The 16,596-nt window shown below is 40.4% G+C and overlaps 1 protein-coding gene across 1 annotated transcript in view; it reads right to left on the reverse strand.

Annotated features, from left to right (window-relative positions):
• Window positions 1-16,596, reverse strand: part of TENM1 (teneurin transmembrane protein 1) — a 311,517-nt gene that overhangs the window by 41,570 nt on the left and 253,351 nt on the right. Inside the window, exons 21-23 of the mRNA XM_062584304.1 lie at window positions 16,199-16,219; window positions 11,644-11,876; window positions 2,359-2,513 (exon numbers count right to left, since the gene is read on the reverse strand). Coding sequence (XP_062440288.1) covers window positions 2,359-2,513; window positions 11,644-11,876; window positions 16,199-16,219 — 409 coding nt within the window. The remainder of the gene's footprint in view (window positions 1-2,358; window positions 2,514-11,643; window positions 11,877-16,198; window positions 16,220-16,596) is intronic.

The following is a 16,596-nucleotide window of genomic DNA, read 5'->3' on the forward strand; positions in this document are numbered from 1 at the left end:
TTGCCCACTTTCTAGGAGTCTTTCATATACCATCATTGATTATGGTGTTTAGAAAACTTACTAGTTTAGGATATTTATCTTAAAATTATCCCAATCTATGCAGTAAGAATATAGCTTGCTTTTCCAGAATGCTGAATCATTTGCAAAATTTTACAAAATATGCAGCAAGAAATTCCTGTAGCATGCAAGCATGGTGTTGACTTTATTCATGGAAGAAAATAGTTCCTTTCTGTCTCGGTGAAAAGGTGGTACTGCCCCATCAGAATGCTTATGTCCTGAGAAAAAACGGAGAAGAATTTGCTCTGCGACATACTCTTTCTTATCAATGATTTGGCAGAGGCTCTTTCTCCATGGCACTGCAATTATATTGTAGAGTAAGGTAAACTAGACCTGTTCTTTCTGGCAAGCAGGCAACTCACCAAATAACAGAATTTTAGGGGCCAAAAAAGTTTAACTTTTTAACTCCTCATTTTAAAAATCATTTTGTTTCCACATTTGCTAACCTGCTTGCCACAATTTATTCACTAAAGTACATTTGAATGTTTTTAAAAAAGAATTGAAAAAAAAAACCAAAATGAAACATCAAATTTCAGATTACTGGGATATTTTGTTTGGATGTGATTTTTTTTTCCATTTTACCCTGAAAATGAGCAAAAATTTGCATGCAGACTCACACTTGCACATTATGTGGCCAATGAGGCCATTACGTGCACAGCTCTAGATACAGATCACCAGGAGAAGGCAGGCAGGGAACTAACATTGCACCTGGCACCATTCCCTACACTTCAGAGATCTCTAATCCGGTTATGGATGCTGCAGGCGGTTGTTACATGTATCCAAGAAATAAGTAAAATGCACTTCAGGCAGCATTAAATTCCGCGAAGCGACACTCGTGCCAGCTGCAGGGCAGCAGTGGGGATGAGTGGCAGCGCTGGCCGTTTTAGTGGGATCGTGCACACCCCAAGGGACGCGGGATCCTACGAGATGTGACAAAGCACGAGCCAAGGTGCCCAGAGTAATATAATCTTAAAACAATTAATAGGGTAGCTTAAACTTGAGTTTAACTCAAGAAAGTCAGTCGATCCTGTTCCATTTTACATGGAATACTGAATTTCTACTGGACCAGATCTTTTTTGCATTTGCAAAATTTGACTGCACAGTGACACAGGAAGTGGAACGAGGATACCTTTTTCTATTTTGATTTTAATGGCAATAAATCCCCAACTCCTTTGGTGACTAGCATCAGATTCCATTGATTGCCCCCACGACATCTGTTACAAACTAGCCAAAATACCAATCCCATATTCTCTGTGTATGTGACTACAGGATCACAGTAACCCGCTGCTACCACTCAAATTCTATACAGAAGCTCTTAACATAATAACTCAGTATTTTTTCATTGTGCTTTTTGAAAGATGAAGGCCTCAGGAAGCAGGGAAGGGAAGAAAGTGAAATGTGAAACCAACTGCATCCTGGTTATTAGCTTATATATTCCATAATATATCTTTATGATGTTACTTGAATGTCTCTTTTTTTTTAAAAAAAAATACATCTTTCCCCCATTTTGAAGATGATTAATTCAAATATTTACTGGCAAATGCAAATCCCTCCTCGTGGTATCTAAGTGTTGTTCACTGATTAGTCAGAAGTATCATTTATGTTTCTTCATGTTCATCTGTTCATCCTTTTTACCAAAAACTATAGAGGCAAAAAGTGTTTTTTAGCCCAATTTCTTTTACATGTGAAATAAGAACTGAAAAGCACTTTGAGAAATACACTGAAATTCAGTAGCTTCTGTACAGCATCACTGTTTTGTTGTCATTTACAGGATTTACAGCCAAGCAATCTCATCACTTCCTTTTTAATTGAAACCAATTCAAATTAACTAAATAATCCTCCAGGATTTAGAACAGAGGCTTAGACGTCAAGAGAACATGTATCTTTTCCATTTAGCGGTTCAAGAAAATCAGTCAGAATGCTGGACCGAAGAAAAGCACGCTAAAACTCTGATCTTTTAAAAGATACATTTCAAATTTGCAAGCAACTTTCTAAAGCAGTTTAGACATACCCTGTGTTCATCTTATAAGCCGCTCTGAACGTTCATATCCAATCTCTCCTGTTTAAACTCAAAAGCATGCTTCTGCATTGATATGCTATACCTTACAATAATCATTAGAATGGAAGATCCATGTGCCAGCACAAATCACTGCCGCTCTTGAAAACATGTCTATAAAATGGGCAGTACGGAATTACCCAATTCATCCGGTATATCCTGATACTTATTTTTTATAGGGGAGCGTAAGTTATTTGTCTCCCTATCGGTAAAATAGTGACAACGCATGAAAAACAGGTGTCTACCTGAGTGATGTCCATTCCAGAGTCACAGCTCAGCGGCTGGGTTGATGTGAGGCCATTCGAACCTATTATTGTTGTGATCACACCATTCTCATCAATTTTCCGAATCATGGTACCGTCAACGAAGTAAATAAATCCATGCTTATCTACGGTGATACCTGGATGAAAGGAAAGGTTAAAAAAAGAGAAGTTATTCCTGACATTATATAGATTGGAAAAGATGACCTTAAAATGCTTACTCTTCTCTTAGATTCTGAAAATCTGATGATTAAAAAAAGTATGAATCATTTTTTTCTATTTCTTATTTGAAGCTTAAACAAATTGTATATGGAAAGATATTATCCAGATACCAGTGTATCTCTGGCTTACCGAGACATAGAGAAGAAACAGGACAAAGCAGCATATGCACTTGTAACATCTATTCATGGAACTATGCTCTTCAACAGCTTTGCATCATGGCCATCATCATAGACAGTGGGCAAGGCTAGCTTTTCCAAAAACTTACCTTAGAGTTGATTTTTCTTCATTTTCACTTTCTTAATTCTCATGCAGAGGCAAAATTCTTATACTACTGTATCGTATACATTATCAAAGCGCCAGGGCCATGAAAAGCCACAGAGATCCTTGTTGTGCAAGGGGTCATCTACACAGATGGTCTAGTCTCAAGGCATAGCGTACTACTGAACGTCCTGCAGTGTCACGTTCCCCAAAACATACGGCCACGTACTGAAACGGGCTAGTCCCCCGGCAACAGAGGCTTCAGGATACTGCAGCTAGAGCTCACGCAACTCTGTCCCAGCCGGTACCTGCAATAGCTCTAGCACCACTACACTGCACCGCTTTGCAAAGTAAGGACAGACCCTAAAGCAAATTGGGAGGGCCAGGCAAGGGGAAGTCCATGTTCTTCTTTATTTCAGTGGGGAAACTGAGGCGCAGAGCCAGGAGAGCACTCGGTGTCTCGCGCCGGCGGTGCTGGCGGAGCTGCCCCACGACGCGTGCCCAGCCCTGCTCTGTCCCAGCCTCACGCTTCCTGCTCGGCTCTCCCGGCGCTCTGGCTTTGTCAGACTTTTCCATATTGCATGAAATGCAAGTACGGTCTTTTTCCCCTGAAATACTGAAAACAGCTAGAAGAGCACTTCTATTCAAGTTGAGTTTTAAAATGCTTTCTATCCAAACCGCTCAATTTCTTGCTTTAAACTACTTCATAATTTTCCTTTTAAAGTTGCATAACTTCGCAATTATAGCAGCTGCTATGCACAGTCAAGCTCTTTTAATAATGAATTTATGTTCTGCTACACAAAAATGAAAGGCAGAGGACTTGAACAGATGGTTTGGACAGTGGCTTACATGGCTCTTGATTTTTGTTCCCTGCATTTAGCACAACTGAAGGCAGCGTGTGCTCTGAGTTTACGAAACACTTGCTTGCACGCCAGCTCGGAATACCCCACAGAAGTGGCGTGCTCTTCCATAAGCCATTAAAAAACGGAAGAAAAAACCCAATCTCCCCCACCGCCCCATCACACGGTGCCGAGGTGGAGAGCGTGTCCGAGAAGCGAAGGGGCAGTTTCGATGTTGAGCTGCCGCTCTCGGGAAGGCGCTGCACGTCGTCCGTCCGCCCGGCACACGCACACGCAGGGTGAATTAGAGCTGCCGGCCCGACGTCCAGCCTGTTCGGAAACTAAGGTTAGGAGGGCAGAACGAGCTGCAAAAACTCTGCATGCAAACGGGCTGCAGAACACCTTAAAACCTCAACCGAAGCAAAAAAGAAATGCAGCCTGAATGACCACATCAACAGGTAATTAACGTACTGACTTGAGAGGCTTCTCCAGGCACCTCCTGCCCTTCGCGTGGGAATTTCGGGGTCCTGCCGCCCCTGGCCTGGGCCCTACCGACACCGGAGCAGGGACACCACGGAGCCCAGAACGTGCAAACACAGTAGAAAATGGAAAAGCTGCTAGGAAATCGTGGCAGGATTTCTTCTCGGATGAGCGACGGCTTGTGACAAAAGCCTCTCCACTCCCTGCCTCTTACTGCTTTCACAGGAGTCTCCTAAAGTCTCCTTTTTCTGGAGAAAAGGGCACCCGGGGCCCTGAAGGCGCGCGGAGCAAGGTGGCACCACATGGACGCTGCCGCGTGCCGCTACGCCGGTCTCTTGGGGGTGCAACCATTCTTCGGCCTCAACCACCAGAGCAGGGCGATCTGTCTGCAGGGAAGCAGGTACAGCAGCGCAGTAACACGCACAGCACCACGTCCTTGGCACCGGTACGAAGGACGACAAATTCCTGGCGCTTCCTAAGAGGCCGAGCTTCGAGCACCAGTTTATACACGTTCAACACAGAACCACTGCAGCCAGCGCTTACTCCTGCGGAGCTACTTCACTCAGAAAAACCCCCAACCTCCTCTTAGTCTTTAAACCACAATAACAGCAACTCACCTGTTGGAAAAAAAGCACTTAGGCATTTAAATCTCGTTGACAAATGCCCTATAGATAACATCATTGAAAAACAAAAAAAAGATCTGTGCTGAAACAGTTCCAATTTATTCACTATTAGATGTTGGACTCATTAATGCTCCTGTCACAACTTGCATGATGCTTCACGTAATCTGTTCTACAAGAGCTTATTTTTAATCCTTCCGTGATGTACAGTGTAATACAGAATAGAAGCGCACACAGCACTTCAGCTGCTCTTAGGAAGTCAGGGAGGAACAAGGCACTTCCTGAGCACCAAGGCAGGCATAAATTGCTCGGAGTGCAAGTACAGATACTGCTCACTCCTTGATGGGAGTGAAAAAGCTCATTTTTCTGTATCTTCTTTTTTTTTTTTTTTTCCTTTGCGTGGAGAGTAAAATGTAGTTTGCCTTAGGGTCTCCCCCTAGTTCTGGTTTCCTACGGGACCACAGCACTGAACTGTATGCCTCGCCGACACGGTCTCCAGGCACAAACGTGGCTTATCACCCACGTGACAGACCTACGCTGCTTGGGTGTCTGAGACTCCCACTTCAACACGGATCTCCGAGAAAGGACTAAGTCCTCCCGTGCGAGGATCTGGTCATGTTCTTTGACTTGAAGGCTGAGCACAATCTGTTTTCCTGAGTAACATGCTTGTCCTGAAGGGCTGCTTTAGTCATGTTTAGTCACTGGAACTGCCTTACATGGGATGAGATTTGGTGGTTGAACGTAAAACAGGAGCTCTTGCCAACTTCCATCTCCAGTGGTTTTACGCTCAGACGTCTCAGAACAGTATTTATAACACTGTTGTTACAGTCGGTTCCATTTTACTTCTGTTAACCAACATCAGAAACGGACTGCTGCTAGAGCATTCATACATTGGCTACTCCCCATCACCGCTAGAAAGGCTTTGCAAAAAGAGTTTTGCTCTTTGCAACTTTTCTGCACAAAACAGTATTTAGTAGACATGCAGGATACACAGGCACAGTAAACACGGACGGCAGACGGAGTAACCTCCCCTGCAACGTGCTCTGGGGAGTGAGTCTGGGCGAGCTCTGCCGATAGCTCTCCCTTAGTGCACATTCGTACACAAGCACAAATGCAAGGAGCGCTTTGAAAGCAAACTGCTCGCTTCTGTGCCTAGCTACCATAGGGGTAATTTCAAAACAGATGTGAATCTTATGCACCCGACCTTTACTTTCAGTCTAGAAATCCTGGCCTTGCAATGCTAATGGAGCTAAGCTTATGGCAGATTTGTAATTAAATTAAAAAATATGGATTAAAACGGATAAAAACAGCAAGAGCTATATAATGCGCACTTCTGGAAATTCTACTTGACACTTTTTGTCCACTTACAAACTTTGCAAATGAGCATTTTACATTGAAAACTTCTAATCAAACTTCTGAAGAATTTGTACATGAACATGTAAAACTATTGGTGAAGACTGATAAAAGAGAAAGTGCTACCTTCTGCTGAAGAAAAACTGTATTTAGAAGGAACCTGCTATTCACATAAAACTTTTAATAGGAAGAAGTGAATCAAATTGGTTAATTACCATTTTATGGTTGGTAAAAGGGCAAATTACATGCCATCCATTTCTAAACTTGTAAATGTCTCTGGTGCTTTTAATTAAAGCTGCCATCTAGAAACTACTAAAGCAATTTTATGCAATTAGTTATTTATAGGTTACCATAATACACCACTCCAAATATGATTCAAGTGATTTGCATTCTGTTGCTTTGTGATCTTTGTCATCTTTACCTCATTACTTTCTCAGTACTGGCAGCAAAATGTTCAGCTCTACTTTGTCAGCTGGAACATGACTTCAGTACTCGCACATGAGTGTTGCTCTCTTTGGAAATGCGTAACAGCAGCGCTGGTGAGAACAGCACTATTCTAGCTACCGATTCTGAATGAAAATGTCCCGCTTCCAGTGTGAGAAATGCAATGACTGCAGTCACGCTTACTGCTCACAACGTTTAGCAGAAAAGTAACTTTCTTATGCATTCAGATGAAGTTTGGAGGAAACTTAAGAAAACTCGCTTTGCACAAAATTTTCATTAACAAAGACTTCTACAAGATTCACAGACTTCTGAAATTGTAACTAACTAACTAAAACCACCGAAGAAAAGATACGGAATGCCCGCTGGTGAATCAAAAACAGAAAGAGCTGACTTTTTTGTTTATTTTATGAAGCTTGCATTATGAAATCAAATGTAATGATACGAGTTCGAAAATCACCTTGGTTTATGTCTCCTTGTTATTTTATATGTTGATACTGAGCATCCCGCTCTCTTCCGCTTTTCTTTTTGGATTGCACGGAAGGCTTCAAAAGCTCTTACGGATTTGTAAAATGGCAGAGATTGCTGAATAAACATTAGTGACTCACTACCTAAGAAAAGGGGGTCCCATCTCCACAGAACGCTCTATTAAGAACCGAATCCGAACCCTACTGAAGCCAATATGAATCTTTTAGCTGAGCAGAAGCCGGCCTTAGATGGGCTACTGTCATATGACAAATGTAAAGGTTTAATTCGAGCAGTTGTTCTTGCAGCTTTATTTACTTCAGAAAGTAGCGCTGCAGATGGTGAGCAACAAGACTGATTATTTCAGGATGTAAGCTATTGGTGCGGGGTAACATCTTTTCCAAACTGTGATTTTTTTCAAGCACTGCCTTAGTAAAATAATTTGAGGCAAAATGAATAAAAGTAAACTGCAGAATTGATTTTTAATTTAAGCTTTCATTTGTATTGATAGTTCATGGCCAGGATCAGAGTGAAAAAAAGTACTTTGCCATGGCTATGAATAAGGCATCTTTATGCATGGGATTGAGAACTCATTCTAACCTTCTGCATTTCCCTGGTGCTTATCCTGAGGTCACTGCATCTGTAGTGAGGTCACTGCACTGCATTTAAGTAGTCCGCACTCACTGTGCAGTTTTTAATGTCTTCTGAGGCAGTAACTCTCCGTACAGCTTGCAAAGACAGTCTGTGCATCTATCTTCCAGTTCAAGAGCCCGGTTTAGACCCAGGAGTCAAAAAGCAGACGCTGCAGTACCTGGGATGCCCAAATCTTTGGATCTAGTGCTTGAACTTCTAAACGCTGCAGGTCACTTTTGAAAATTAGCATTCAGACATAGGAGGGACTTAGTGTTTTACTAAGTGACTTGGTTTGCTGTTCCACAATAGCTGTCCTGAGTGGATGCTCTGAGGCTGTGACAAATACAAGGTAATTCAAATCAGATGTTAATCTAAGTCACTTTTCTTGGCATACTCACTGAGAAATTCTGCAGCTCAGCAAAATGTGGTAACTTGATTGTCTCAGACTCTCACTGCCTCTGTCAATTAAGCTTGGAAAGTCAAAGGCATCTACATGTCTAAAGCCCACTGACTTCAGAAGGGCAGCGTCAGTGTTTAATACCTCTCATCCAGGCACTGGCTTTGCAGTGCTAAGCGGAACAACTCCTAGGTATTTCTGTACTTCTAAGTGCTTCTTACTCCTCCAGTACTCAGTGACTTACCTAGAGAAGTCAAGATGCTGTGCCTTAGTGCCTTGTTGTAAGTGTTAATCCAGGCTGTTCAAATGATAGGGGTGGTGACTAGATGTGCCAAAACATTTTTACCAAAAAAATCCCAAACTCACCAAACTGAATCTTACACCTCCAAATAAAAATCTGTTACTTGGTAAATTTCAAGTGATTGGAATTTAGCCAGTGATTAATATCTTGTGTGGTTACTTCTTCATTTTCAATACCTTCTTGTGTAATAAATGTGTTCAGCTTGTCACAGATCTTATTTTATGTCCCCATCTTGTATCATTTCACATTCTGCTTAAGCACTTGGTCATCTATTACATGACTCATTAGTCTGAGTTCTCTACAGAATTAAAGAAAGTTGCAGTAAAAATAATATATTGAAGTTCAAGTTTCAACTACATCAGCCATGCATGTTTAAAAGCATCTTTCAAAGTCAGCTCAAACACATATACAATTGTGCAGGATTAATGTCCACTAAGCCCCTTCCTTCATCTTTAGTCCTTCATAGAGAAGTGCGAACAGACTGAAGAAAGCCACCTAGCTTGTGAACTACCAGCAAAATAAAAGTTGGGGAAAGTAGATCAAAAGCAGTAATTGACTAGTAAGACTTTACTATGTTTTACAGTCAGGCACTCATTTCCGCGCCTAGGTGACTAAATAAAGACAGTCAAGTCTAATAAAGATACTGAGAAGTAAAAGTTTACGAAAGCCTTAAGTGATTAAATAATACTGTAGAACTCCACAAAAACTACTTGAATGCCTACTGAAGTAGAATAATATGTGACTTCAAAAAAGTCAACAAAGTATTCAAAGCAACGTTCATTCAGAAAAGTAAATGAAAAAAGAGTATGTGAATTTCCACTTATTCCTATATGTGTGAGGAATCTTACCAAACAGAATTAAGTTTCAAATCACTGTTACACAGTAGGTATTTCTTATCAGTTTTACAAATGGATAAATGACTCATACAGATAAGCCTACATTCAAAGGCACAAGTAGCCAAAAGTGAAAATGTAGCTTAAGCTGTAACTAACCAAGGTCAGACAGCGGCCAAACTGAATTATTTCCCAAATATTATCTTTCTCCCAAGTAAAATAGGTAAATCTGTTACCTTTTTCATTTATCGCAAAAGAATGAATGATGAGAACAAAATTAAAAAGGTAGATTAAAAAGAAGAGTTAAAGTTTCTCCCTATCAGATTAAAAAACAAGTGCTAATATCTTATCTGGTCATTGAGCAATTCTATCCTCTGCGTTATCAGGGAGATTTTTTTTGTGTTGCAAATATCCGGAAGGAGAGAAATTAGAAATGATTCTCTCTCTTCTTCTTCTTCTTCTTCTTCTTTTTTTTTTTTTTTTTTTTTTTTTTGTAGTCAGATGCTACATTATGTTTTGTTGCTTTGTGGTCAAGTATGTTTAAACGTGGACAAGATGTTGGTGAGTCTGTGCATGCAACAAAAATTTTATCCACATTTCCTGTCTTCCAGAAAAAAGATTTTGCATACACTGTTTGAATGTAATCTCAGCAGAAATGTGACCTGATATCTTGGGATTTAACAATAATCCTTGTAACAAGCCAAATAAATGATCAAAATAAGCTCCAAATTATATTGAGGTCCACGAAACTTCTAGGTTTTCTTAGAAATAATAAATTTATGGGTACTAGGCAAGCACTTCTGAATGCTTTTGAGGTTATTCAGCTTCTAACAGTTAAGAGGAAGGTAGCATACTTACAAAACACAACTAATCACAACTTATGATAACACACAACTAACCATTCAGTGTGTGATGGTGACTACGTGTTGACGCTGCACCATGCTAGACCCTGTGCAAATATGGAATGGGGCAGTCCATAACTTCCGGAGGTCAAAATCTAAGACCCAAAGCACAACAAATGCAACAGAAACAATTTCAAGGTAAACTATTACAATTTAGTGCAGGTGCTTAATTCAAAACCATCTGGGAGCTATTATCTGCACCACTGTCCACTTACAATGAATTTTACTAACTTTTACCAGCTGCCCCAGAATTGATGAATTTTATTTTTATTCCTGTTAATTTCTTTGTGACTAGAACTCTCTATTGAAGTAGCCAGCTATGGATGGGTATTTTTAAAGTAGCACATTGCAGATATTCACCAACATACTTTCCCAATAAGAAAATAAAATGGAACAACTAATTGTAGTGTAATTAGATATAATCAATTGTAATCAGCAATAATACATTGATTTTTTCTGCTAAAGGATCTGAAAACTCTTTTTTTCTACTATTTTTAGAATTGATTCATTACATTAATTAGCTGCCTGAAGATTAACATTTATTTGTACCTATCTTGCACTTACCTTCTATCATTAAAGACATGTTAAAGTCACTCTATCTATAATTACAATGTGTCTCTTGCTAAGCCTTAAAACCGGATTATTTCCTTGTCTCAGAAATGTTTCTGCCTGGATATACATTCTAATTTCCTACTGATATACAGCCTTCCTTTATTAGCTCACGAAAAATAATCAAAACTCTCCCTTAGAGCTAGTCATTAGGAGCAAGCAGTTCGCTACAGGGGGAGCATGCTAAAAGCCCACTTAGAGCTCTGCCATCAGAGATGCGGAGTACTCTGTGGTCGCAGTGATTTCAGCGGGAGCTGAGGGCGAACAGCTTCATTAGACGATCAGGTCCAGAGACTTTATCATAGTTCTAAAACACATTGCAAGTGAATTAACTGTGGTGCTCTTGGGGATTCAAGACTTCGTTTGCCTTTTGTCTGTGACATACAGGAGGTATTCTGAAAGCAAGGTTGCATCAAAACACTCATTTCACTTGGAGTACGTGAGATGTTGACACTCAGCAAAGTGTATTTAATGGGGAAGGACAAACTATAGGTTTCCAAATAAACTCAATTTTGCTGGCTCTCTAATTTAAGAATAAGCTCCATTAACATTACTGGAGTCACCTGAATGCATTAAATCTCAAAATGGACTTCCCACCCACATTATTTGCTTCCAAGTTAAATATAATTAAATGCTTCCATCCTGTAATAGAAACGTAATTAAAGCGGAGCTTTGCCACACAAGGAAAGACAGCATTTCAGAGGATGCTGGCTGTAGCAGCTCACTCCTCCCTTGTAAAGGATTGGCTGTATCAAATACATGAGTGAGCTTTGTAAAGTGATTGACTTCACGTACAGATTGAAACACACGTCACCTCAGACCCCTTTTTGTATATCCAATCACATCTGAGTTTCTAAGCATGGCAAGGACACGACGGAGGACTGCCACTGCATCCTGTGGGCGCATTCTTCTCCTACCTCTTGGACTGTTGAGCGAGGCCTCGGATGCTTTTCCACCATCACCGCAGTGACTCTGGTCAAACGGCAGGCACTGGTCACCTGTGCCGGCCACCACGTCCACGTTCTTGGCCAGGTCCTTTGTTTCTGTGAGAGATTTTGCTTTGTAGACTTTTCTGGTGTTTGTATCTGACAAGTAAAGGGATTCTGACACTGGGTCAACAGCCAAGTAATACTTATGTGCAGGACTTGTACTAGAACAGAAGAAAACAGCATCAAAGTTAAACAGTTGTTTTTCCTCTTAATCTTCGTTCATAGTAGTACAATGATTGTATTTTCTTACTGATCTGAAAGGCACGACTGTTTAGCTATGTGGAGAGAGAGAAAGAGCGTAAGTGAGATTGCCTTTAAATTAGCTCATTTGCGTACCACGGATGAGAAGGAAGGAATGAGGACTAGCTACAAAGCCTGACCAGATTGCCAGCTACACATTAGGGAGCTAGCTGATGCCGAGAGTGCTACTGCCAGAGGTAGTCTGCCATCAGTACCAAGCCAACTGGTATAAAGCTAACTGGAGAGATTTCAGCATAGTTATAACTATTATTTTCCGAAGCAAGATCATTTTTCCGTATCTGTTAAATCCTAGTACTCTTGTCTCCAAGAAACAAATCTGTGACTTACAGTATAGTGAATCACAGACTCTTCTGCAGGGGCACAAATACCTGCTCCTGGTTATTTTTATCTGTTTTTAAACCTTAGGAAATATGAAAGTGTGAAACGTGTTTCCTTAATTCAAGCTACTGTGTTGTCAGGAGCAAGGCAGAAGGCCAAGTACTGTCAGTGCAACTAGGCATGAATTAATGCACCATAATTCATACACTGAAGGGCCTTATTGAGGTAATAAAATGTTATTTTAAAAATATTTACATATGTTAATTAAATGGTGAGGGTCATAAATTCTAATCAGGGAACTGGGCTGCATCTTATTAACCAGTAAGACTTTCGGTTTCTTTTTAGTGTAAAGTTAATTTAGGTTCAGGAAGTTGTCTAAGAGCACAGCACATCACACAACCATCCTGGACCTTGTGAGATTGCAGTGGTTCTGATTATAAAATAATAAAAAAATGCAGATGGGCTTAGATCCTTTAGATTATGCAGATTTTTACTGAAATGGTGGGAGATGAGCACAGGCTCCTGCGCAGGATTGCTGCCACTGCGACGGTTCTGCTCTCGGGCAGAGAGCTGTATTACACACTGACCTTCCCCTATTCCCTGTAACTTTATGTGGAATTTCCCCACACAAATGTGCACTGAAGAATTATGTTAGAATTAGATTAGATTAGAAAGGCTGTGAAAATCACACTTTGCTAAGAAGAAATTTTATAACATTTTTACAGCTAACTAACATGTAAGTGTTGTAACAAAGTTAGGAAAACTCAGTATTGTCAGTTCTGTTTATACAGTGGCTTCGACGATGCTCTGTGTACAGCTCTTCTGCATGCCCAGGTTTTCGTGCCACAACAAATTAGGGAACAAGGAGCCTAGGTAAAGTGTCAGTGATGAATTGGCCAGGCCTCCAGAACAGATACGTAAAGTCTGAAATGACAAAGACTTTTTTCTACTGACTAGCTTTCAGGTTAATGGAGCCCCCTTACATTTGACACTTTTGCTTGGATGACGGAGATATGAAGCCTCATTAATCATCTACAAGACAGTTCCACTTTACCGAGCAATATTAAAAACCAATTTAAAAGTACTTACCAGTAGCTCTTTTAGTTTAGCAATCAACTCAGTACTCTACATATTGCAAAGAAACCTCTAAGATGATCAGCTGAAATTCTGTATTTCAATTTGCGAGAGACCGTGTCAAAGCTGTGCTATGATAAATGATAAAAGAGTTTGAGCCGGTTTCTCTGAATTCACATTCCCCAAGAGCGACAGAAACTGCTCACCACCTCTGAGGACTGGGCCACAAGCTAAACTAGCTTAATGCTGACCTTCATCATAAACTTTTTTATAAAAGACAGAAGTGTAAAACACAAGGAATGAAATATTCCCACAGTGAGGAAACAGATGTCAAACCCAGTGCAAGGATATATAGAGTATGAGAATGGACCTTGGCAGGATGAAAATGAGTAAGAGGATGAGCTAAAGGCAATTCATCCTGCATTACATATCACCAGTATTACAAAGTTTTGTTTGTTAAGAACTTTAAGAATCATGTTTGCTCTCTGCAGCAGCTTGGAAGAGACTGGCTAACCAAAATAAAATTTTTCAATAAACTACTGTTGCGGGAAAAACTGCAAGGAGAATTCTAGATGTTAAATCAATGCACTCTCAATCACGCAGAAACTAGAGGACTAGGGGTCTTTACAGACCCTCCTCGTAGACACGTCTTCTGTCCTCCTTGTCATGACATCTGGTTTTTTTTAGAAAACTCTTCATGTTACCTTTGCTTAAAGCCTTGAATACTAGGAGGTTTAAATTTAAAAAGTACCAGTAAATATGAAACAAACTCAAATACTCCTAATCTTTGCAATCAAATCTAAATCTGGGCCTAGTAAATTATGCCTCTTAAAACTGTATCAAGTAGACTAGAACTTACAATGATTCCTTCCAGAAAAAGTTATTGTTATTATAATACAAGTTATTACTTTCTTTTAGTTCAGTTTTTGCTCTAACTTCAAAGCCTAGTTTCCGTTTCATTAGTTATCAAACAGCTTTGTTATTTCTTATTAAAATCTCAGTGAAAGTTTAGAAAATGAATGATGAGTTGATTTAAAAAAGTCGAACAGAAGATCAGTGGCCTTCTGTGTCTTTCTTGGTCTTCAAACGCTATCCTTCTTTACACAGCATTTCTTTTTTCCTGAAGAAAGAACACTTTTTCTCTCATTCTTTTCGAGACTAAAGGTCGTGTTGAGAGCTTCAACTGGAAGCCTTTTCCTGCTTGCACTGCCAAGAGCCTGACTCCTCTTGCCTCCAACAACATCCAGCTGTTTCTCCCACATGCTTATCTGAGCTTCCTGGAAATCTGTAGGACACACATAAGCCAGCGCTGACCCAGGCCACCTCTCCGCCTGGCTGTGGCCTTCACCACCTTTACAGAACATACAGTGTACGGTGGGACTGAGGAGCACTTCTCCACAACCTCCACAACTGCATCAGCTGCAAGTGACACCCTCCAGTTTACCACAGATCACTCCACTTCACTTGAACACAATACAGACAGTTTGAGATAGAGTTAATTACTATTGTAATTAATACGTCTGGGGCGCTTGAGAATGAAAAAAAATCTGACAACTTGATTTAACTTGATTTAAGCTCAGCTAAAGAAACGAGAAGCTCATTCTAGTGAACAGATATGAAAAAAAACGTACAGAGGAAACTTCTAAATTAAAAACCTGACTAACACTCTGAATGCATTACAAAGTAAATACATTCAATTTGGGTCTTTTCATCAAATTACAAAAATATTGACCAGTTTAACATACAGGCAAATGGAAATGATCCTTCAATTAAAATATGGAGCTTAAACTTATATAGTAGGATAGTATAGTATATAGTATATATATAGTAGAGTGTGTGTGTGTGTATATATATATATATATATACACACACACACAGAGTATGTATTTTTTTAAAAAAACTAAGCTGTCATCATAAAATATATGAAACGGGACATCTTTTATCAATGAGCTGGCAAATAATCTGGGGCATTCCATACCATTATTGTGGCTAAACCAAGTAATTCTGACCAGTGCTCTCCGGCTTCAAAATGTGCATTCAGTCCACACACAGTTTCCTCCTCTGCCAGGCAGCCACCAACTCAGGTTGAAGTAGTGCTGCTTTACTGATCTCACTGCTGTGTCGAAAGGCTACGACGACTGCCTCGACGATGCCTAGCGCCCTGGTGCAGTGCCTGCCGTGCCATTTCTGCAGACTGACTGTTGTAACTCCCTCACCATCCATTGCAGCCTAATGTCCAATTTTCATCGTTTTAAAGAAATCCTAACGCAGCAACATCAAAATGTTAAAAGAAAAGGGGAGAAGCACCTTGCTTTTGCCATGAGAGGGAAGGAGCTGGGATCAAGCCGAGATCGCTGACCTCAGCTGCGCGTCCTGCTCCGGTCCCCCCGTGCCACCTGCGACGGGGGCTGGCGGCACATTTCCCCCTGCCCAGGAACTGCCAAACCAGCCCCTCGTGGGTGACTCTACAGCCTTTCTTTCAATTTTGGCTGTTTCTCAGTTGTGAAACCTCCAGTTTCCCTGGGCAGCTATATCTGTGATCACACTAACAGCACGTTACATGAGTATGACAGCTGTGAAGAGCACACCCAGCCTTCAGGTTTAAACCTCTCCACCCCTCTTTGGTGATCAGCAAACCGATTTTTACAGAAAGACTTTATCCCTTCAAAGGGAACACATCAAACCTTCTTTATGGTAAATAAAGGTGAGTTTGATTAACATTTACTAAATTCGCAGTTTCCTTTATATCCCGACTTCTAAAAGGGCTTTTGTAAGACTGTTTCCTTAAATCCATATGGTTCGTGTATCACTGCTACTATGTTCTACTTACCTGTGTCTTGTGTCTCTATTTCTAAAAAGCAGATCAGGTCAGGGTTTAAAAGAAAAAGAAAAAGAAAAGAAACAGTAGTCAGTACCAGTTAACACAGCTGTACTCTCTGTAAACTGCTTACAGAGCTATCTAACAATATCAAAACACTGCTTATTCCATCATTCAGTATCACTATTACTTCTTCCCTTCAAAATTCACTGTTTCCTTTCCACCACCTGCACATTTGCAAATTCATCCTAAACAAACAGCATGCAACCTCATTGCCAGTAATGTTAACTAGTTAGAGATTTATGGGTTTTGAAGTAAATACAAGTTCGGTGTATCAGCATCTGCAACCCTGGGAGTGAATCCCAAGCCCAAGCCACAATTACAGGGGAGTCTGCAATGCCTGGGTTGTT

The sequence above is a fragment of the Rhea pennata genome, chromosome 11 (genome assembly GCF_028389875.1).
Source record: "Rhea pennata isolate bPtePen1 chromosome 11, bPtePen1.pri, whole genome shotgun sequence".
Taxonomy (NCBI): Eukaryota; Metazoa; Chordata; class Aves; order Rheiformes; family Rheidae; genus Rhea; species Rhea pennata.